Source organism: Maniola hyperantus, chromosome 8 (genome assembly GCF_902806685.2).
Source record: "Maniola hyperantus chromosome 8, iAphHyp1.2, whole genome shotgun sequence".
Lineage (NCBI taxonomy): Eukaryota > Metazoa > Arthropoda > Insecta > Lepidoptera > Nymphalidae > Maniola > Maniola hyperantus.
Genome location: NC_048543.1, coordinates 8,169,861 through 8,191,374, shown reverse-complemented (window position 1 = coordinate 8,191,374; position 21,514 = coordinate 8,169,861). Strand labels below are relative to the sequence as shown.

General features: G+C 33.9%; 5 protein-coding genes across 7 annotated transcripts in view; 3 read left to right on the top strand and 2 right to left on the bottom strand.

Moving 5' to 3' along the window:
- Positions 1–50: 50 nt before the first annotated feature.
- On the top strand, positions 51–4,717 carry L2HGDH (L-2-hydroxyglutarate dehydrogenase). The gene is made up of 4 exons (XM_034971384.2): positions 51–379; positions 463–1,335; positions 1,411–1,631; positions 2,579–4,717. The coding sequence occupies exons 1-4, from the start codon at positions 270–272 to the stop codon at positions 2,737–2,739; spliced, it is 1,365 nt and encodes a 454-aa protein (XP_034827275.1). The 5' UTR covers positions 51–269; the 3' UTR covers positions 2,740–4,717.
- LOC117984748 (post-GPI attachment to proteins factor 2-like) lies at positions 4,467–6,098 on the bottom strand. The gene is made up of 3 exons (XM_034971389.2): positions 5,576–6,098; positions 4,762–4,980; positions 4,467–4,673 (listed from the first exon to the last, which is right to left on the bottom strand). Exons 1-3 carry the CDS (start codon positions 5,985–5,987, stop codon positions 4,546–4,548), a joined length of 759 nt encoding a protein of 252 aa, XP_034827280.1. The 5' UTR covers positions 5,988–6,098; the 3' UTR covers positions 4,467–4,545.
- A 982-nt stretch (positions 6,099–7,080) lies between these two features.
- On the top strand, positions 7,081–12,316 carry LOC117984741 (coiled-coil domain-containing protein 191). Of its 2 annotated transcripts, XM_069500431.1 has the most exons (8): positions 7,081–7,297; positions 8,314–8,366; positions 8,989–9,939; positions 10,232–10,452; positions 10,573–10,718; positions 10,830–11,213; positions 11,528–11,682; positions 11,959–12,316. In XM_069500431.1, exons 1-8 carry the CDS (start codon positions 7,187–7,189, stop codon positions 12,098–12,100), a joined length of 2,163 nt encoding a protein of 720 aa, XP_069356532.1. In that variant the 5' UTR covers positions 7,081–7,186; the 3' UTR covers positions 12,101–12,316. The 2 variants fall into 2 exon arrangements, with proteins under 2 accessions (XP_069356532.1, XP_034827272.2); XM_034971381.2 differs by lacking the exon at positions 8,314–8,366 and having other exon boundaries at positions 7,227–7,297.
- GABPI (zinc finger DHHC-type palmitoyltransferase GABPI) lies at positions 12,317–18,602 on the bottom strand. Of its 2 annotated transcripts, XM_069500460.1 has the most exons (7): positions 18,213–18,602; positions 17,673–17,707; positions 17,498–17,540; positions 17,339–17,416; positions 16,300–16,476; positions 14,575–14,678; positions 12,317–12,924 (listed from the first exon to the last, which is right to left on the bottom strand). In XM_069500460.1, exons 1-7 carry the CDS (start codon positions 18,419–18,421, stop codon positions 12,884–12,886), a joined length of 687 nt encoding a protein of 228 aa, XP_069356561.1. In that variant the 5' UTR covers positions 18,422–18,602; the 3' UTR covers positions 12,317–12,883. The 2 variants fall into 2 exon arrangements, with proteins under 2 accessions (XP_069356561.1, XP_034827279.1); XM_034971388.2 differs by having other exon boundaries at positions 17,498–17,707.
- A 2,089-nt stretch (positions 18,603–20,691) lies between these two features.
- Positions 20,692–21,514, top strand: part of toc (toucan) — a 101,666-nt gene continuing 100,843 nt past the window's right edge. Inside the window, exon 1 of the mRNA XM_034971432.2 lies at positions 20,692–21,046. Within this exon, the coding sequence (XP_034827323.1) occupies positions 21,017–21,046 (30 nt within the window). The 5' untranslated portion in view covers positions 20,692–21,016. The remainder of the gene's footprint in view (positions 21,047–21,514) is intronic.

Sequence of the window (21,514 nt, the reverse complement as noted above, 5' to 3'; positions counted from 1 at the left end):
AGGCTCAAAAGGGCTAGAACCCAGAGCTGTAAAACCAGTTTAAGAAATGTTAAAAGTACTCCTGTCACCTGTGACCTGTGAAGAACATCTTTGAGTTCACGGTTTGAGTTATTGAAAACCGAAAACTTTACTTTCAAGTCTTGTTTTGAAATAAAAATTGTTTGGAGGAGTGTGAATGTGAACTCAGAACTATAAAGCTCAAAAAGTGGTTATAAATAGGTTGTTAATGTAAACTGCAGTTTAAATAAATTTGAGTCACAAAAAAAAACATGATCACTTCTAAATTGCCTAGTTTCGCCGGAGCTACAAAGCTCCAATGGTTTATTCCGGTACTTACTGGTCGGTATCATAGAGTTCTACCAGTATATAATTTTCGCAGGTACCTAACGAAAATCTAATAAATCTTATTTCATTTTTATTTTAGAACTTATTACTTATATTTACCCGTTTAATTTGCCTCAGGTATACTCAAGGAAAACAACCCTGTTACGATATTGTTGTTATTGGTGGTGGTATCGTCGGCTCAGCTTCGGCAAGAGAATTGATTCTAAGGCATCCTAACCTTAAAATTGCCCTTTTGGAAAAAGAAAATCGTTTTGCATTTCATCAAAGTGGCAATAATAGTGGTGTAATTCATGCAGGGATTTACTATAAACCTGGCTCATTGAAAGCAAAGCTATGTGTTGAAGGCTTAAGTTTATCATACAAATACTTTGATGAGAAACATATAAAGTATTCCAAGTGTGGTAAATTGATTGTTGCTACAGATCGATCAGAAGTTTCTCGACTTCTAGACTTGTATGAACGTGGACTCAAAAATGGCGTCAAAGATATCAAAATGTTAGATTCAAAAGAGATAAAGGAGCTAGAACCCCATTGTAATGGTTTGCAAGCATTGTGGTCTCCCCACACAGGCATTGTTGATTGGGGCCAAGTGACAAATTCTTATGTTAGTGACTTTGAAAAATGTGGTGGGGAGACATATCTAAACTTTGAAGTCAATAAATTTGTAGAAGCTCTAAGTTCTGAATATCCTGTAACCATAACAGACTGCAAGACTAATACCATACATGCTAAATATGTACTAACATGTTGTGGATTGCATTCCGATACAGTTGCTGTCTTAACTGGTTGTCCAGAGGAGCCTAAAATTATACCATTTAGAGGTGAATACTTATTTTTAGTTCCAGAAAAAAGTCATCTCACCAAAGCTAATATATATCCAGTTCCAGACCCGAGATTCCCATTTCTAGGAGTGCATGTGACACCCAGGATAGACGGACGCGTTATTTTAGGCCCTAATGCAATATTAGCATTTTGCAAAGAAGGTTACAGGTGAATATTTTGTTGATTATGGATAAGTAGAAGACAACTTGCATTGCTATATAATAATTAGAACTAAATTTACAGATGGGGTGATGTTAACATGAAGGAGTTCAAAGATATTTTGTCATTTTCTGGATTCCGGAAAATGGCAGTTAAATATGCTGGTTTTGGGTTAAAAGAAATGACAAGATCAGTTTTGGTGCCATTACAAGTAATGCAAATCCAGAAATATATTCAGGAAATTACAACAAGAGATGTAGAAAAGGGGCCTGCAGGAGTGAGGGCACAAGCAATGGGCAAAGATGGTAAGTTATTATTTATTGAGAACTAGCGGATCTGGCAAACGTTGTCCTGCCTGGAAAAGCAGAGCCACATTAAATATTGTTTTTATCTCAAGCCATACCCGACCACTAAAGAGCACAGATCTTCTAAAATAAGAAAGGGGTAAGGTTAGGCTGTAGTCCACCACGCAGGTCAAGTGCATATTGGCAAATTTCACAAACATTTAAAAATCTCTCAGGCCAGCCGGTTTTCCCAAGATGTATTGAAATGTGAAATGTTAGAAGGGCATGCCCAGGATCAAAACCCGGACCCCGAAGCCGAAGTCTAATAACCACTAGGTTATGTAGTACTTGTCTACAAGAAATTTAATTATGAAACACTGAATGATTTGTGCATGAGTAGTAGTTCAACTATGATATTTTAGTGCATTGCTTCCTCCTATTGTATGAAAAAACATTTAGTTAAATTTGACCAACTTCTGCTGTCCCGATTTTTCTCTTTCGATATAATGAAATGATCCTTACATGATACAGAGTCGATCGGCATTAAAAAAAATTTAGTCAATTTCATTGATTTTTATGGACAACTCATGCTTGACCAAAAAATTGACTATGCCAAAATTGTTTTCACAAAAAAAGACCTGATGGTTCCTAAGACGGTTTTCCTGTACCTCTTATAGTTTTGGGTCTCCCCATACTGTCCCAGTTAAATACACTGTATATAGATTCACATAGAAAAAATATTTATCAAGGATATTATAGCTAGAATTTCCTAGATTACAAATTATTCATTTAGGAATATTGTTCTGTAAGGATAATATTGATTTAGCGGAAGGTCTTTCTTCATTGCTATTTTGCACCATAATATTATTGTTATAGTATATAAATAAATACCTGTATGTTATTAGAAATAATAATATATACTACATACAAAGCCATAATAATACATAATATAATATGTTTTTGTTTAGGTACACTGATAGAAGACTTTGTGTTTGACTCGAAGCCAGGGTCAGGCGCCATAGGTAGCAGAGTATTACACTGCAGGAATGCACCCTCCCCAGGTGCAACATCATCATTAGCTATTGCTAAAATGATAGCAGATAAGATAAAAGACGAGTTCAAACTCTAATAGAGTTTTTATTGTGTGATAAGTTAACAGTTTACAGCTCATCTATTTTATGATAATCTTTTATGGGCTGATATTTCTATTGTCAACAAAAACTGTCACAATTCCTCAGGTATTTTGCCATTATTTGGCAATTGAAAAATCGGCCCTAGTTGTACTAAAACTTTATTTATTATTTATAATTATGAGAGTTGTGGGGATATCAAACAAATAATATTCTCGATTTTTTTTCAATTTTTCTAACCTAAAAAATGTTGCTTAAGTATACCTACTTTTACCCAAATATATCAGGTATTTTTTTATTTAGATTTATATAAAATAATTGTTCATACTACACAGTATAATTTATTATTTTCAATAACAATAATAATCTTTATTATAAATTGAACTTTAGTTCAAGCACTGTGATAAATAAAAGTTTTTATAATAGTGTATACTGTATAGATATGTAAAGATATAATTTATATATGTTTTGTGATAACTGATAAGCATAATTTGCATTTGAATGTCACCTAAAGCATATTAATACATTATGAGCACTGTTGGTTAGTTGTTTGATATACATAGTGCATAGTATAGTATTATTATACTACTTAAAGTACCTGAGTGCGACTGAGCATCTGATGATCTGCATCTTTCGACTGGTGTTATCCCTGATTTAATAAAGTTCTTTAACCGTAATGAACTCAAGGATAACACCTATCTAGTTCTTTTTCCTTAGTTTTCTTTACAAAAGCAAATCCCAGAAATGCATGAGCAATGTGATTTGCCTAGCGCTTTAGACTGTCTGAAGTTAGGTTTCTCACTTGTATCATGAGCATTGTTAGTTCACAGTAAGAAGGTCATGTGGGCCGCGAATAGTGCGCCTCTCAATTATAGCGAGAATCTACTTGTTTACATTTTAGTAAAGTAAGGAAAACTAAAGTACCTATAGATAACCTTGGAGGGTAAAACATTATCTAAACAATATATAAAAGAAAAAGGTGACTGACTGGCTGATCTATCTAGGCACAGCTCAAACTACTGGACGGATCGGGCTGAAATTTGGCATGCAGATTGCAGATAGCTATTATGACGTAGGCATCCGCTAAGAAAGGATTTTTGAAAATTCAACCCCTAAGGGGGTGAAATAGGGGTTTGAAATTTGTATAGTCCGCGCGAACGAAGTCGCGAGTAGTCTTAGTATAAAATATCAACCAAGTAGTTGGAGCTGTTTCTGAGCAACTGTAATATGTTCATAAAGTATATAATGTACATGCATTAAACATAGACAATAGACATGTTTATATTAAAATAAATATACATAGTATAAAAGCATAAGACACAAATTGGGATTTATAAAATTACATATACATAATTAAATAAATGTATAGCATAAGTATTTTATAACTATTCTTACTGAATAAAAAATAAATACATACATAAATATGAACTTTTATACTTAGCTAAAATACAAGCATCAAGCAGCCTTTGTTATTGAGCTTTATTCTAATTGTTGTTATGTATGGTTGATGAAAATGAAAATATTTTACATATTATTTTGTTACAAACATTAAGCTTATTCCACACTATGGGATAGGAATTATAATATTATAGTCCAGTCAATATCGGTGGTTAATTTTTACTCTGAAATTGGTATGAATGTTGGGAACACCAATATTGACCGGACAATAATATAATTTATATCCCAGTCTGATAAGCAGAATAGTTTTATGAAATTAAAGATCATGTTATATTTAAACGTCTTTGATTTATGTCATGTTTCTTTAGCTCATTTTGTATCAAAAAGATATTATTTACAATCCTTAGTCATTCAATTAAAAACCCTTTTCTAGTTAAATAAATGTACTGCTTTCTGAGGTCATACACTGTTGTCATATGGAATATTATATTGCTAACGACCACAATATATTCTGAAAATCCAAACATCGAATAAACTGGAAAAAAAGAATACTTAATTCAAATATTTAAATATAACAAATAAGATTATTATTTCCAAAAGTAGGTTTTTGGGGATTGACTTACCATAAGGTTCACACAAACGATTGTGTCTCAAGAAAAAATAAGCAGCAAATGCAAATGAACCCACATTTACAAAAAAAGCTCTCCATTTTAACTTGATTGAATATATTTCTAATTGTGTTAGTGTGGTTCTCCGTCTGTATTTTGTGAGCATCATGCAGGTAAAAAACATGTAGAATATAGAACTTCCAATGAATGTTTTAAAGCATGCTTCATGGAAAGCTGAAAACAGTAATTGTCTTGTATAATTTTAAGCTATCTATTTATACTTGTGTACAATATCTAAATGTATAGAAGGAAAGGGTGACTGACTGACTGACTGATCTATCAACGCACAGCTTAAACTACTGGATGGATCGGGCTGAAATTTGGCATGCAGATAACTATTATGACGTAGGCATCCGCTAAGAAAGGATTTTTGAAAATTCAACCCCTAAGGGGGTGAAAGAATTGGGGTTTGAAATTTGTGTAGTCCATGTGGACGAAGTCGCGGGCATAAGCTAGTTTATAATATTCATTTCAATCAACATTATATTAAACATGCTTTTAAAATCCCTTGCTTTCATGTCAGTGATAAAAGACAGTGACCAAAAGTGGTAGGTACCTAACAAGTTTTGTATTTAGTGGTAAAAAGTTTATTTGAATATAAAACTTTTGTATTTCTATTAGACACATTGGATTTCTGATATTGTAATGTGCAGATGAGAAATCATAAAACTTTGAATATAAGTCCTTTAATAGTAGATAGGTAAGTACCTATAAGTACAAAGATTAAAGTAATTTCGAAACTCTTATCACTAAGTATCTTTTAACTTACGATAATTTTTTGATGAGGCCCAGTAAGTCAGTCCTATTAGTGACAAATTTTCTAGAATATTTAAAAATACTGCTAATTTTACTACAAAGGCACAATTTTGGCTTATAACGTTTATATAATACTTCCATCTTAAATAAATAATGAAAAATCTTAATGGAGCATGAGTGTAAATTGCTATTCTCCATACACTGCGCTGTGGTTCGTAGTTGCCTATGGAAGCTGATATTGAAGGGAAGACGTTTGGAACTTTACAATGCGTATTATTTGCTTTCTCAAAATCTTTATATAAGGTTATTAGAACACAAGTTATGAATGAAAACAGCGGCAGTGAAACTGTAAATAATCCCAACTTTTTGATGGGAATTTTGACGAAATATTTCCTTTCAGATCCATTGTGGAGAGGGAGATACATTTATATAAATTATTTTCACTTAAAAATATAGATATCTCATTAGTATTTCTATCGTAATCACTGAATTTCAAATTAATAAAATAAATAGACTTTTTCGAATGGAATGTCATAATGACATTTGTTAATAATGTTATAGGTAGGTGTTATACTCTTTGTTTCATAGTTTTATAACTGGTTTTACGGCTCTGGGTTCTAAACCTCTTGGGTTTGTAGTTGTGATCTGTGTTGCCAAAACCTTTGAGTTGAATATATTCAATGCACTCTGTGCTATATTTTTATTTCGGCTGACATTAAAAGGACGTCATTTCGATGTTAATGAGACATCGTTCCAGCGCAATATCAATTTGCGGGACTTATAGTTAGATTCACATTACCTACTTCATAAGCAACTTCTAGAAACAAATTACTTCATAAGCCAAGCATTTTGACCGAACAAAGTTTGCTTGATGCTTGAGTCAAGCATAATAGATGCGATTTTATATGTTGCTTGACGATCGCAACAAGCAGCTTGATGCAACCAGCGCAGCGATTTTGTTTTTGTAATTTTAACAGAATAGGTACCTACCTATGCTCTTAAAATAACGCTTTCAAAAATATATAAATTAGGTACCTACCTAGTTATTTCATTTTTCATAGAAGATACGAATATAAAATTGCCAAGCCAGTGAGGTGCCGTTAGCGGGTAGGTACCTACTTTAGTAGACCGTATGCTACAGTACCGATGGCAATCGGCGAGGGAACGCCCCGCAAACCCGCATAGGCCCCGCGCTAACCCGATGCGGATGAGCGCGGGTGTGCGGGTCATCCTCATACCCCGATTGCCACTTCGACCTATTTATATCTAACGAACTAACTTTTAAATGCTTCTTAGTTCTTGCTTCGAACCTGAGTCTTGTGGTGTAACTACCTACTGGTCTGGCCACGAAGTTGAAAATTACTCTGCAGGCCTGGCCAAATTTCATCAGCTAATGTTTATGCAGGCTAATTGCTTAGGATCAATGTTACAAAACTGCATAAATAGGTAGGCACATAAACTTAATATTGATTACCACTGTTGTTTGTGAGTGGTATCCATGCAACTCATTTGTTTATTAGCAAAGCGAATATCTAGGTAAAATGTCTACTAAAACTATTGTGTGAATGACCTCATGATTTAACAAATGAAAATGTTAAAGGAATAAAAAATATTGTAAATTATAATGGAAGAAATTCTCAATAAGGAGCTGTTTGATGAAAAGGAGTTAACGAAGCATTCGCCAGATTATAATTCTCAAGATATTTATTTACGTATGCAGCTAAGAAGAGACTTGGTAAGAGACCATTATTATAACATGTTTCCTTTTCAGGGTTCCGTACCCGATGGATGCCAGCGGGAACCTATTATTATAGGTCCTAAGCCTCAGCTGTCCAACCGTCCGTTTACCGTAATAGCTTGAGTTGAAATTTTCACAGTATGTGTATTTTCTATTGCCGCTATAACCGCCATGAATATTTGGTGTTATTTCGTGTACGAGTCCGATTTGCACTTGACTGATGTTTTATGGCTGTCAAGTATACTTATATATAAGTACCTACTTAACATCATCATCATCATGGTCAACCCATCGTCAGCTCACTACAAAGCACGGGTCTCCTCTTATCAAAGTAAGATTGCAGAGTAATAATAAATTTAAAAAATATACCTATGATAAACTGCTGGTTGTTGCTGAATAATATTAAATATTATATTTTGAAAGTTATAATCGGTAGGGCGATTGTCTAAAACCTGCATCAATCATTATTACAATCTCAATTGTTCTGATTGGCTGAATTTGTGCGATTCTTGTTGCAACAATGCATTGTGGCCAATAGTGAGCGAGCATTAACCAATCGGAAATGATTGCGATCGTGACATTGTAGCTGTCAAACAACCGCGGTAGGGCCACTGATGACGATAGTAAATTTTATCAATATAGTATGTAGTCTTTTTTATTTTTCTGTCCGTCTGTCTGTACGCACACGTTAAAACTACTGAATGGATTTAAACGTAACTCCATATTTATAGTTTTAACTCGAAAACTAGGGTTCGTTTGGTTCAGGATAGGAAATGAAAATTTTAATCGATGTTACTCCATAGCTCCGATGTCTTCAACTTTGGTACTTACCTAAACTTCTCAGTGCAATAAAATAAAGGTTATATCATTTGGAACATTTCAAATAAGTTTATAATATGTAGGTAATGTAATAAAACACATTAATACCTAGTCTATGGAATGCGTAAGTCCAACCGTGCGAAGTCGGGGCGGGTCTGCCAGTAAATTAATATCTCTTTTATTTCTGTCGCCAGGTGAAAGATACACACAACCATGGCGTTACAGGACGTACTACCAGTTGCCAAAAGTCGGTAACTTTTATTGTTCTAAGATCTTCCTTAAGAATAAGTACTTATCTCTGCAGTACCTACCTACAACCTGGCCTTGTTTAGATAAAACTTGTTTTAACTTTTTAAATATATCCAGATCACGCATAATTAGGAATTAATTAATTAGTGAAGGTGCACATTTCGTTCCATACCTACGCGCTTTTATTCGTGGTTTCTAGTTTTTAAAGTTTTAAAAAGTAGGTACTAGTTCTATGTATGATGTGAAAACTTAACTGATGTTAATGGTTCTAATTTACAAACAAAATATGAAATTTTAATATCTGATAAGTACATTTAATTTAAAAATCCATACATAATATTATAAATGCGAAAGTGTCTGGCTGTGTCTGCTAGGCTGCCACCGCCCATCCGTCCATCAAGGACATACTTTTATCCCGGAAAATCAAAGAGTTCCCACGGGATATTTAAAAACCTTAATCCACGCGGACGAAGTCGCAGGCATCATCTAGGCTAAAATAAAAATCACTCTAATTTCATAGTTTTAAGGTTTCACTTCTGTCCGTCCCAGACTGCAAATTTATTACCGCTTACCTGTGCCTACCTCATTATAATTTAAATTATTTTTTTGCGTTATTTCAGAAAAAATATCAAGAAGACAAAAAGCTGTTATAAGACAAAAAAAGAACTTGTAAAGTTACGAGCTTATTTCCAGAATAAAAATTTGCAAAATCATTGCATGTTGAAAGATGTTCAACGTATCACCCAAAATAAATATTTACGAGTATGTAAAAGCACAAATCGTGATAAAGGCTTGGTAAATACTGATGACTGTGATTTGATACAAGACGGAATTGCGTTTTGCACGGGTGACGCAGCTGACGATCAAGCTAATTTAATAATAGAAAATGATTGTGAGTTTAAATTAACAATGAAGAAAAAGTGTAATTTACAAATGGGTAATTATAACCATAGAAAGCGCAACAAATCTGTTGCTAATAAATGCGATAAAAATATCAATGACAGACTCATTTATGAGTCTTCTGAAACTAAGACTATTAGTGGAATCGGTACTAATGACGCTAAAATAACATTGAAACAGGAGGAAGTAATATGCACTGATGCACTGTCTACATGCAACGAGTATAAAGACGATCTACAGTCCCTTTTAATAATGATGACTATACATTCAACTATAGACCAGAATATTGTTGAATCGGATAAATCGACACATAGAGAAATATCACCGGCAGTTTCCCAATCCGGTGATTTCAGTATTGATGTATGCGATTCCTCAAAACATAAAAATGAATTCAAAACTGAAACTGGTGAATTGGATACATTATTGAACATACAGCCTATAATCAAGGGCTGGACTCTTCGGCAAAAATATGTCATTAAGAAATATATCAACATATGGAAATTATTTGTTAATACTAAAAAAGAAAATCGAATATTGCAACAAAGACAGGAAACTCTAAATAATTTCTTTGATAAACTTGCTAAAAAAAAGAGTAGTGCAAGTTATAGCGGTGAATCCGAACGAATGAAATCAAGTAATCTTGCTCGAGATTATAATACATATCGGCATAGGTAATCTACCTACATATTTAAATATAATATATAGGAAAGGTGACTGACTGACTGACTGATCTATCAACGCACAGCTCAAACTACTGGACTGATCAGGCTGAAATTTGGCATGCAGATAGCTATTAGGACGTAGGCATCCACTAAGAAAGTATTTTTGAAAATTCAACCCCTAAGGAGGTGAAATAGGGGTTTGAATTTGTGTAGTCCACGCGGACGAAGACGCGAGCATAAGCTAGTATAGTATAAACTGTATTTGTTTTATGATAATTTCTTGTTTTATGTTTACTTTAAGGTACAAAATACAAAAACACATTATTGCGTTGCAAAAAGCCAAGCTAGAGGAGCAAAATAAAATCATAGAACAATTAAAATATAACAAGATCGTTGAAACTTCGCGCCAATCGCTTGAGACTATGAGAGAAGATATACGTAAAGCCTACTATGACATTGATAAACATTTGAAGCCGAAAATTAAGTGTATAACCAACGAGCTCAAACTAAAAGAGTTGGAAGGTAGGCACTTAGTAAGCTATTTTTATTAATATTACTGTATATATTATTTTGAATAATGTAGACGACTTGTTAGGTACCTATTTAGATTTTAGATTACTCGGGTAACTTATTTTATTTCAGAGCCATCACTCGTTCTCCACTGCTTAAAAGTACCACAATTTCTTCAAAGAATGGAAGCAAGAGCTCGAGAAAGAGAAGAAAAACATGCAATCATACGTGAAAGAAGAAAACAGATGGAAGAAGAACGCATACGACTAAAGCAACAAGTATATTTGATTGACCATAATTTCCCTACCCACTTCGTTGTATATTGAAGTGATAAATGTATTTTGCTTTAAGTTATAACTTACGTTTAATTGAGTAATAAATATTTTAAGGCCGAGCTGGCTAAATCAGAAATGGACAAAGAAGAGAAGATGAAAAGAATAAAAGAGTTAAGAGAAAAAAGGAAACGAGAAAAAGTTGAAAACATCAGAAAGAAGCAACACGCCGAAAGATTGAGGGCCTTAATAGTAATGGCCGATTTACACTATGAGAAAAATCTCATGGCAAAATATGGTATCAGGCCTTTACGAAGGCTGTTACAAATAAAGCAGGACAATATGGAAAAGGCCAAGGCACACTATAGATTCCAGACTTTAAAGAATATATTTTTAAACTGGATGTGGTACACGGAAGATATGTGGTTTGAGCGAAATTATAAAGCCGAAGATTTTTACAGAAAAAAAATTTTGAGAGTTACTTATGACAGTTTGAAAAAGGTACAATTTTATAAGTATACAAAAATAACATTCACTACCCATATCACAGAATAATATAATAGTACTAACGTACCCATATTCCAAATGCGAAAGTGTTTGTTTGTCGGTTCGCCCTTCAATCACACTGCATCGGATCGACGTGATTTTTTGCATGGATATAGTGACTTAGGCTACCTTTTAACCCGGAACTTTATCGCGTGATGTATACCTACTTAATAATGTGTATAAAATTAATTTCAAAAAGTAGACAGTCAGTCGCAACAGCTATTATTATAACAATTTTCAACAGTACTAAGTTGTTGTATTTTTTACAGAATCATTACAAATTTGTATTAAAAAAACAAGTTGCGGAAGATTATTACGATTTATATGTTACACAACTGGTGTTTAGAAAATTCCGTGAAGGTATAGAAATTATAAAGAAAGAATTTGAAATTAAAGTGACAAAGGCAACCGTATATTATAAGAGGTACTTTTCTCAAGTCTCAATAAATTATTGAATATATTTGCACGTATATAATTTTTTTTGCTTATCAAAATTTCCGTATAATAAAATAAAAAAAAGGGTTCCGTACCGGTACTACAGTGGTATGTTTTCAATATTTTGCACGATAAATTAAAAACTATATCTACCTATATAGCTTCGTCTGCCAACTCGACTCTTTTTAACAACTTATCATGCACCTCCTTGTACCACGCTTGCACTACAAACCGAATGGAATGTTAAAGTTACGTTTATTTTCAGCAATATTTTATTCAAAACATTCACCTGTTGGAGGTCACTACCGGCTCTCAACGCCTTAAAACGAGAGCAGGATGCGAGAAAGCTAAAATGGAGGCAGAAAGTATTATTGGTTGTTCCAGATTATAAACCACCCGAGGATTAAAATTTTTATTACTTTTGAGTCCTAAAGGTCAACTTTTAGTTTTTAAAAAAAAAATATAATAACAAAATATGACAATATTAATTATATGCCAATGCAATAATTTAATTCCTTGTTCTATGTTAATTTAATTAGGTAAAAAAAATGCTAACCTACATTACTAGATATCATTGTTTTTTAAATTACTGTATCTAGTTCATATTTAAATAAAAGATACACTCAGAATTTCATGTTTTATTAAAGGAAAAAAGAAGCGTTTTTATCTTACCATTCGAATGTACTTATACACTTTAATGAAACCAATAGGTACTATTAAAATTCATGTGCGCTAGAAAAAGAACGCCATTTAGTACCTACCTATATTATTACATTATAAATAATATTATTTAAAAAGAAATTCAGTTCAATTTTATTTCATTAATCATTTCCCTAGTACTTTGTATATTATGCACATATAAATTAGATATAGTCCATGCAAAATGGCTTTTCACGCGCCATTTTAACTCTATGGGACAACCGTCATGTCAAAAGTACGGTTCTCCTTTAAAGTAAGGACTAAAATCGTACTTTTGAGATGAAATTTTACACAAAGTTAAAATGGTGCGTGAGAAGTTAGTTTTCACGCACTATACATACCTTTACTTTTGAAATACCTACCTACTAAATAATATTCTTATATAACTAAGAATAAATATATGGACTTAATTTTAAGACTTAATTTCTAAATCATTGGAAAAAATACCGTAACAATTATATCTTCATCAGGATCAGTATATAATGAGTTATTTATACTGTTAATACATTTACTATTTTCCTCCACTGTGGCTCTGGAAATACAAAACAATATTCAAATTATTACTTTACCTTTTCCATCACTAATGGCAGAAAGGTTTTAAATATTTTCGTCTTATGCATGCAACACATATCACACATCTAATTTGCAGGACAAGCATACTTGAATTGGTATTAGATTTTGCCTAGGTACCTACTTGTTTAAGCTTCAAGTCTATCATGTCACATGCACATTGCACATGTTCAAATAGACATAATAGTAATATTATGTCCATTGATGCAAGAAATATTGTACATCGATCTTTAGAATGACTTTTCGGCTTTGTAGAGTGTTGTCTCTGTCACACATAACTATGTGACGTTTTGTCGGTCTCAACGACAGAGACAACGCTCTACGAAACCGCTATCCCTGTTTAAAGGTCGATGTACAATATTTTCTGCCGGGTACTGTACACATTTTCATGCAAATCGGATGTTATACTTTGACTTTGTAATTTCGAGTATGTGGCAGGACTAAGGCTACGAAAATAAATCATTGCGAAAAAAATCGTTAATCTCTAAACAATCAGAATATATTAGCATTCGCGCACTACAAAAAAAAAAACGCATGGGATTTAAAATAGTAATTACGATGCAATGCGATTTCGTAAAATACCCGCGCACTGTGTAAAAAATCGAAAGCGCAACGTTTCGTTGGGGGTGGACGAAAATCGAATAGTCTGTCAAGTGAAAGCTGATAGTAAGAAATAGCGGCTTTAGACTTAGGTCATGTATCCCTGTGTATACGTAGGAATACACATATAACTTTTTTTTTAAAATTCCAATAAGATTCCACATTTCTGTTATACATACGTATTGATAGACTAGACCTAATCAACATGAATCCTGCAGAATTTTATTTAAAACCATCTTAAATATATAAAAGGAAAAGGTGACTGACTAACTGACTGATCTATCAACGCACAGTTCAAACTACTGGACAGATCGGCCTGAAATTTGGCATGCAGATATTATGACGAAAGGCATCCGCTAAGAAAGGATTTTTGAAAATTCAACCTCTAAGGGGGTTTGGTTTAGTCCACGCGGACAAAGTCGCAAGCATAAGCTAGTATAAAATAAATCTAATATCAAAACCACAGAAGGTTATAAAAAAAAGTGTTACAAAAGTTAAGTGTTGCAGGTTTCTAAAAATTCACTATCAGCTTTCTAGACTCTAAGTAACCATTGGATACTTGATGTTAGAGAATAATGGCTAATAAGTAATACACATCACAGACAACCCGAGCTACATGCGGCGTACCCATCTTTAAATATTGAATTTGAAATCGAAATCTGAATTCGCCAAAAATGCAGATGAGTTCAACTAAGATAAGCGGATTCCGCGGGGTGATTACGTATCTCGCGACAGGCTTGCGACAGGCGTAAATCTCGCAATCATTGCTGTCAAACGTCTGGCTAGAGAGAGACAGCCACAAAGCAAAATAAGAAGAAGAAGAGAGACAGCAAATGACCTATCGCATTGCTACTGATGTCGCGTTGCTGTCGCTACTGCAACGTTTTACGTAATCACCCCGCGGATCTCCGTGAGTTCAATACACACATTTTCAGTACTGAAAAATACGTTGGTTGCGGTGAGTTTCATAATGTGCATTAAGAAAGGTAAAAATAAGAACAATTAGACTTACCACTATATTTTGGAATGTAAATGAGAAGCTGTCTTATCAAAACTAGTGCAGTGACTAAGAGGTACCCAAGTCCATAGACACAAGCTACAAAGCATATTGCGAGGCTGGAAATAAAAAAATAATCATTGTATAATATCATAAATCATTTCATCTGTTACAGCTTATAGATGGCATATTGTAAGCAACTGAGTTTCTTGCTGGTTCTTCTCGGTAAGAAGAGCGTTCTAAACAGTAGTAAATTCAGTGGAAGTTAAAAAGCACTTGTAATTTTTAATTACAAAATCTCAAAATGTGCTCGGTTTAATACATGCATGTGAATTAGAGGCTACACTAGGATGACTAATATTTAAGTACTTTACATTATTTTTAGTATCTAATTAAATGAAAATGATTGTTTTTAAATATTTGATACTGCTTGTGTTAAGCCTTACACACTTTTTTCAATGCAAGTAAGCTGCAGGTTGATTGTGGAAAAACTGCATCAATCATAACAATCTCAATAGGCTACTTGACTCATATCTAATTTCGTCCAATAAATGATTATTTATTATAGTATTTTGCTTAAGACAACGAAATATATCAATAACAATTATTAAAAACGCAGGATGGATATATAAATCCAATTTAAAAAAATACAGTTTTTATTTTTATTTGAAACTCAGAAAACGCTGTCAGCCATGATGTGACGTCATTAAATATGTAAACAAACAAATGTCATCATATATATAAAATTTCAAGTCCTGACTAACTTATATATCAACGCACAGCCTAAACATCTAAACAGCTGGTCCTAGATACATGAAATTTGGTGGGTGTGTTCTTTGTAGGTATCCACTAGGAAAGGATTTTTTGAAATTCCACCCCTGAGTGGGTAAAATGGGGGTTTGAAATTTATGAAGTCCACGCGGGCGAAGTCACGAGCATAAGCTAGTTTTTATATATTTCTAAAAACTCATAGTAAACGTAAAAAAATATCGTTTTCTCTTTATAAATTGAATAAGTTATTAAGTAAGACTTACAACAAAGTGATCTTTGCAAAAATAAATTTGGGTTGCAGTCGTTAGTGATATAGGATCCCTTTAAGCAAGTCTTCGCGTGTTACGTATATTTATTTCACTGGGCACTCTAATCCACAACTTTCCTGTGGTCTTTATCGATGCGTTTTTTACTTTCTCGGATGATACAATAACGATAATTACTATATTTTTCATGTAAACTAGTATAGAAGTCATGTTTATTAAACTTTCGGAGGTTATGCTGTTGTTTACAAATGCATGACGTCAGAGCACAGATAATCTATCGGCCAAACATGGCCGACAGTGTTTTCACCTGTCTAAGAAAAATATATTTTTAAATTAAAGTTTTACGGTTTTTAGGGCGCAAAAAAATATAGTGTTAATTTTTTTGATCTAATAGGACAAATATTAACCATTTAAGACCTACTTAAAAAAAGTGTCAACTAGCCTATTGTAGTGATTGGCTGAGTGTATGTTATTCTTGTTGCAACAATGCATTGTAGTGAGCTAGCGTCAAGCAATCCAAGGTGACATGACACTATACTGCAATCGAGCACCTGCAGTACATGTACGTCATACAGGATCCATCAAGCAATGCGTATGTAAGGCTTGAGAGAAAGTATAAGATTTTTTGGAGGAATAAAAAATAATTTTTTTTTTATTTTTTTTTTTTTGGTATAAATAAAATACAAAAATAAAACATACTTACTTAAAATCAAAATACACATCATTGCAGTCCTCTGGCATAAGTATAGTACCATAGAGTATAAACGGCTGGCAAACAGTGGTCAGGCCTAGATTAGTTCCATACAAAAGTGTTGCAAATGCAAACACTTGGCCAGCCAAAAAGTAAGAATAGTTTGGTCTAAGAACACAACAATCCCACCTGAAAAGAAATAACTTATTTTTAACTTTTATAATGAAAACGTTTTTTGAAACAATTAAAAATGCGTAAGTCCGTCTGTCTGTTGGAAGGCCAAACAAACGGTGGACTGATGACATCATAAAAACAGCAGGGAAAAACTGGCTGGATCTCGGCAAGAAGAGAGAGAAATGGAAGAAGTTGGAGGAGGCCTTTACCCGAGAAGGGGCCCATATCTCATAACATACGTTTTTATTTTACATTTTATTTTTTGTTTTTGTTATATGCATATAAGACAAACTCTGTACCTATCTACTAACTAACAATACCTACTAACAACTTAGCAATTTAAGAATACAGAAATATATTGTAATTAACGAAACTAACATCATTGTGAACTAAAATGCATTAAGGAGTATGGGAATAAACGGCTTTTTTATTTTTATTTATTTATTTATTTTTATTAAGTGCGTCTGTCTGTCTGTGTGTCTGTTTTCTTGCTAAAACGGAAAAACGGAACCCTTATAGGATCACTTTGTTGTCTGTCTGTCTGTCTGTCAAGAAACCTACAGGGTACTTCCCGTGTACCTAGAATCATGAAATTTGGCAGGTAGGTAGATCTTATAGCTGACATTTGGTAGGGAGATAGCTTACATCAAGGTGACATAGGCTACTTTTTATCTCAGAAAATCAAAGTTTCCACAGGATTTTAATAAACCTAAATCCACATGGACGAAGATCCCGGGTATCATCTAGTTTGCCATAATATCAAGTTACAAAATAACATTGGGTATCAATTAAATGTATAACAAATGTATAGGTAATGAACAGGTTTTGTCTTTTGAAAAATGTTCTATAAATTAATTGTTTGATAGTATCAACTTACCATATTGAATGAAAGAACCTTTCATTGACTTCTAGTTGGCAAATTTGGCAATAATATGAGTCTGACGTCAGTACAGGGCTAAAACAAAATGGAAGTAATTATCTTATTGAAATAAAAATCAGTCAAAATACTTTAATCATTTGTTACTTCTTTATATACCTGTACTCTTTTCCTTTTGAAGTTCCAGTTGCAAGTTCAAAATCTGCAACAGCTTTCATTTTATAAAAAAAATAACAAGTGCTTCCTACAAGTAGCAAAAACACAAAGTTTTCGAGCTGAGTTATTTCTAATAACCTTAATATTCCAAGTTCAAAAACTAGAAACATGCAAACACCTGATGATAATGTCCAGGAGTAGAAGAATGGTGACCTGGAAATTTAAAAGTATTAATTTAGTAGTCAACATCAAATCATTCAAAATATAACTGAAAAAAACTTGAATCCTATTTTTCTGCTGCCCAGCTGCCCAGCCCAGTCTGCTTTTTATCCTTGAAAATTAAAGAGTCCTCAAAGAGTTTATTTAAAGATAATTTTTCCGCTATATTTGACAACCTTTCTGTGAGTGTTGGGATCTTTTATGCGGATGACCACAGGCTGATGATTTATAATTTATAAATTAGCTAGTCTGGTAGGAGGTTTCAGCAATAGCTAGCTATCATTCTACCAGCAAAACTGCGCCAATATATTGTAATATAGCATTCAAGTAAGTTAAATAAAAACTGTGGTGTGTAGGAGTTCAGAGCTTATTTTTCGTACATTTGCTTTATCGGGAGATACCTACATCAATTTCGAACTGTCATTTTAAGAAAAATAAATATAATCTCCTGATTAACCAGTAGTTTAGAAACACTGTAATCATGCTATTGCATATGTACCTGTTTTTATTCCGTGGCCGAGACTGCGCGTATGTAGCACCCATAGCAATCAAAATCATTACAACAATAGTCACTGATCTGGATATCGTAGCAATAACCAACAAGAGTGGCAAGATCACAAAAGGTAATACAGCATCCAAGTCCACTTTCTTAGTCACTTTCGGGCCGTATGGCGAAACATCCTGAGCAGTCATCATTGGAATCACCATTTTCGTAACTGGCTGTTACAAGAAATAATCGATTTTTAAATAGTATTCCCTGAACCACCTTTTTAGTTCCATTTTCTTGCTGATTACATTATAAAGATTTAATTAGATGCATTTTCATGATTTTTTTCTCACGAATCACGCACAAGATTGTAAAATGAAAACAATCTATATTCAATGTACTCTGTGCAGTGTTTCCATATGTAAATCGAGAATTACCGTGTTCAAGGGTTAAAATTACGGTGGATTAGCTAAAAGAATACCGTGTAAATTACCGTGTCATTTTTAAAAGAAAAAACGTCACGAATTAGCTTTTTAATCAGCTATTAATATTATTCTGAATCTGACTCTCCTAGCATAGCAATATCTTTTTCATATACGGATTTATTCATATTAATATTTTGTTAAATTTCATTAGTTTTACATTTTACTCCTTCCTAATTGCTTGAATAAGGACGAAATACTACTATTACGCAGTATATTATGAATTTTTAACGTGATTTTGTATTACGGTGACAACTGACACGGTCAAGGTAATGGCCATATTACCTTGACGGTAGATTAGGGCTGAATTACGGTGCATCTACGGTAATTACCGTGTACATGGAAACACTGACTCTGTGAATTATAGACATTTCACATAATTTATCAGACATTGACAATATTGCCATAAATTGTCAACTTCAAGTTGACAGACTAGAGATGTGCGGCATTCGGTAAATTGAGACTTTTCGATTTAAAACTGTGTTCGTTGACTGCAGTGGCTGCGGGTAACTTTAGAAACGTGCCAAGGACTTCGATCACGCCTTGATGCAGGAGGCCAGGAAATCGCCTCACCTTGTAACAAGTTTCTGCAAGAAGTTTCGTCAACAAGTTTCTGTAACAAGTTTCGCAATCGCCAATAAGTTTCAGCAACAAGTTTCGTCAACAAGTAGAAGTCCTTACAAAATACCTATGTCCGGCAGTGGACGTCTATCAGTTGATGATGATTATGTAGGTAGTGATGGATTAGCGAGGTAATTGTACTGATTTTGCAGCACTGTAGCAAAAGTTAAAATAGTCTAAAAGGTAAAAACTTTAAAACTATTTTTGAATCTTAAAATAACGATATAAGTTGGTACCTAAGGATTGAAAACATATTCAACAAAGAAATACAAAATACCTACCTACTTGTTACATATTTTTATTAATCTAACTTTACTTACCCTAAGACCACTTAAGACCACTTTAAGAAAACATTCATCACATAAGGTTTTTGTGGTGGTTCTTGACAGACACGACAGGCACGACAGACAGACAGACGGACAGACAACGAAGTGATCCCATAAGGGTTCCTTTTTTTCCTTTTAAGGTACGGAACCCTAAAAATGACAAAAAATAACTTATTATTATTGTTTCTTTTCAAACTACGGAACTCTCGATGGGCGAGTCTTACTCCAGCTTGGTCGGTTTTTCTCTTTAATACAAACTCTGATGTGAATTTTCATGAAAAACTAAAACCCTGGAGTGCTGAATTTGTGGGTAGGTATTTGTCACCCAGATTACCGAATAAAAACCGGCCAAGTGCGAGTCAGATTCGCGCACTGAAGGTTCCGTACTAAAGTCGTATTTTTTCGACATTTTGCACGATAAATCAAAAACTATTAGGCATAAATTAAATAAAAATATGTTTTAGAATGTACCTACAGGTAAAGCCCTTTCATAATGAAATTCAATTTGGCATAGTTATTTTAATTTGAAAATTGAAAATATTAATTATTTATAACACATTTTAATTTTTTTTTCTTGCGATGTAACCACAAATTCACGGTTTTCCGGATTGATTTCTTTACTTGTGCTATGGGACCTAGTTACCTACCTGCCAAATTTCATGATTCTAGGCCAACGGGGAGTATCCTAGAGGTTTTCTTGACAGACACGAGAGGCGAACAGACAGACAGACAACAAAGTGATCCTATAAGGCTTCCTTTTTTTCTTTTGAGGTACGGAACCTTCCGTATTATCATCTCTCCAATGGTCCACTAGACAAGTTACTATTGAGCCACTTTGTAGCTATTAACTCGGGCATTCTATACACACTCACAGTCGACACTCTACAGACGATCGATCATTTCTGCTGCCTGAATAAAGGGCTTTTTAGACGACAATAGCATCTTCTTGATACGTCATCACTTGCAGCCGAGCTTGCAACGTAATCTGCCTTTATTCTCGTGCAATTAGCGTTCATGTTTGTGGCCTCGTATGCCTGGAGTTCGCTTTTCCCTGTGTGCCCGCCAGCCAAGCCGAGCCGCCAGTCCTTTGAAGCTGAATCCGAATTTCCGACACACATGCGCTCGTCACATCGTCAGTCAACAACAGTTTGCGCGCGCACGCCTAACGTATCGCTATAGAGAATAGCCTATATTTTTTTACCATATTCGCCGGCAACGACAAATCCAGTATTGATCGGGCCTTCGCCGCGAAACGGCGTCTCAAAAATGTGAAACGAATTTTCCGCGTAGACCATTGCTCGATATAATTATACCTACCTTACTCACCAAAAGGAATTGGCAGTCGATCGATGATAAAGTGAAATTATGGCAGTTTTGTTGTGTTCTTATGGTGTCAAGGCTTAGCGATATGTCGAAGGTAAGTGTTAATGCGTGGATAATTAATTAACATCCTAAATTTTTGGTTTCGCAAATGCAGGTAGTTCAAAAATCATGGCCAAGGACGTTTTAGAATTTTAATGGAATCTTTTGGTTGTGAAACGCCGTAGCAGGTTTTAATCTTATCAGAACTAACAAACCGTGTTAACTAACAGGCTAATATCGTTTGCTAAGTTTGCTCAGAATCAGTGAAATAATAGGTACCTAGGTACCTAGGATTTTATATAACTACATGGGCTTGACCGTCGCGTCGTAGCCTATTTAAATTTAATACAATGTTTAGTTCCGTTTTAGGCTTTGTTCCTCATTACCTATTTATAAAATAACTAGCTTATGCTCGCGGCTTCATCCGCGTGGACAACGCAAATTTCAAACCTCTATTTCACCCTTAGGGGTTAAATTTTCAAAAATCCTTTATGAATAAAAGCTCTTCTACTACTATGATATC